General features: G+C 59.4%; 1 protein-coding gene across 1 annotated transcript in view; it reads right to left on the bottom strand.

Annotated features, from left to right (window-relative positions):
* WT1 (Wilms tumor 1) overlaps positions 1-662 on the bottom strand; it is a 52,012-nt gene extending 51,350 nt beyond the window's left edge. Inside the window, exon 1 of the mRNA XM_006753985.1 lies at positions 641-662. Within this exon, the coding sequence (XP_006754048.1) occupies positions 641-662 (22 nt within the window). The remainder of the gene's footprint in view (positions 1-640) is intronic.
* Positions 663-863: the final 201 nt, after the last annotated feature.

The following is an 863-nucleotide window of genomic DNA, read 5'->3' as shown; positions in this document are numbered from 1 at the left end:
GGGAGGAGGAGGAGCCAGGAGTCTCGGCCGCTCCATTCACACTGCAGTCCAAGCCGGTCCAGGCATCGCGCGCGACTCCTCGGGGGCGCCCTCGCAGTGAGGGTGGGGGGCGGGCTTGTGGGAGCGTTCCTCTCGGAGACACCCTCCTCTCCTACCTGCCCAGTCTCTCAGGAGGCCTGTGGGACACCCCACCCCCACCCTCCCCTTCTCGGCCTTCGAGAGTGTGGACGTCCCCGGGCACTGACGAGTCCCTCCAGGTGAGCAGTGAATGTCCCCTCTGCAAATACGTGTGATGGGGGTAGGGATGGGGTTGTTCATCTAAGAGGGCGGGTTGGAGGGAGGGGCTGGGGGCTCCACGAGGGCGGGAACTTCTGGAAAGAGATGAGAACTTTCCGGGACTCCAAAGAGGCGGATTCTCTTGCTGCTCTAGCAGGAGTCCGTCTCTCTCTCTCTTAGAGCCGTCGGGCTGGAGTGGAGGCCATAATCTCGGGGAGGGGAGAGGGGAGGGACCCCCTTGTGAGTTCCGGAGATCAGAATCAAGGGAAACGTGGATGACCGGGAGGGGTTGCTTCAGTTTGTGATAAACGGGGGCATATTTTCAACGTCTGGTAATTGGTGACTTGGTGAGGTTGCCTCGTACCTAAAATCGGTGTCAGCGGCATGTAACCGCCTTTTACAGTCTGGAGTGTCTGACTCTTCTATGATGAATCCGGGAAAACAATGGCTGGTTTGGGAAGGAAGAAAACTCTTAAGGAAACGTCCAGAGCCTGCATATATTCCTGCCGGAGATTCCTAGCGCCCAGTTTGGGGGTTGGGGTGGGGAAGGAGCAGGGTTGGGGTGGTGGGTTTCTGGAGCCGCTCCC

This window comes from Myotis davidii, unplaced genomic scaffold (assembly GCF_000327345.1).
Source record: "Myotis davidii unplaced genomic scaffold, ASM32734v1 scaffold330, whole genome shotgun sequence".
Taxonomy (NCBI): domain Eukaryota; kingdom Metazoa; phylum Chordata; class Mammalia; order Chiroptera; family Vespertilionidae; genus Myotis; species Myotis davidii.
Note: the sequence above shows the minus strand (reverse complement) of the source record. Positions and strands in the feature narration are given on the sequence as shown.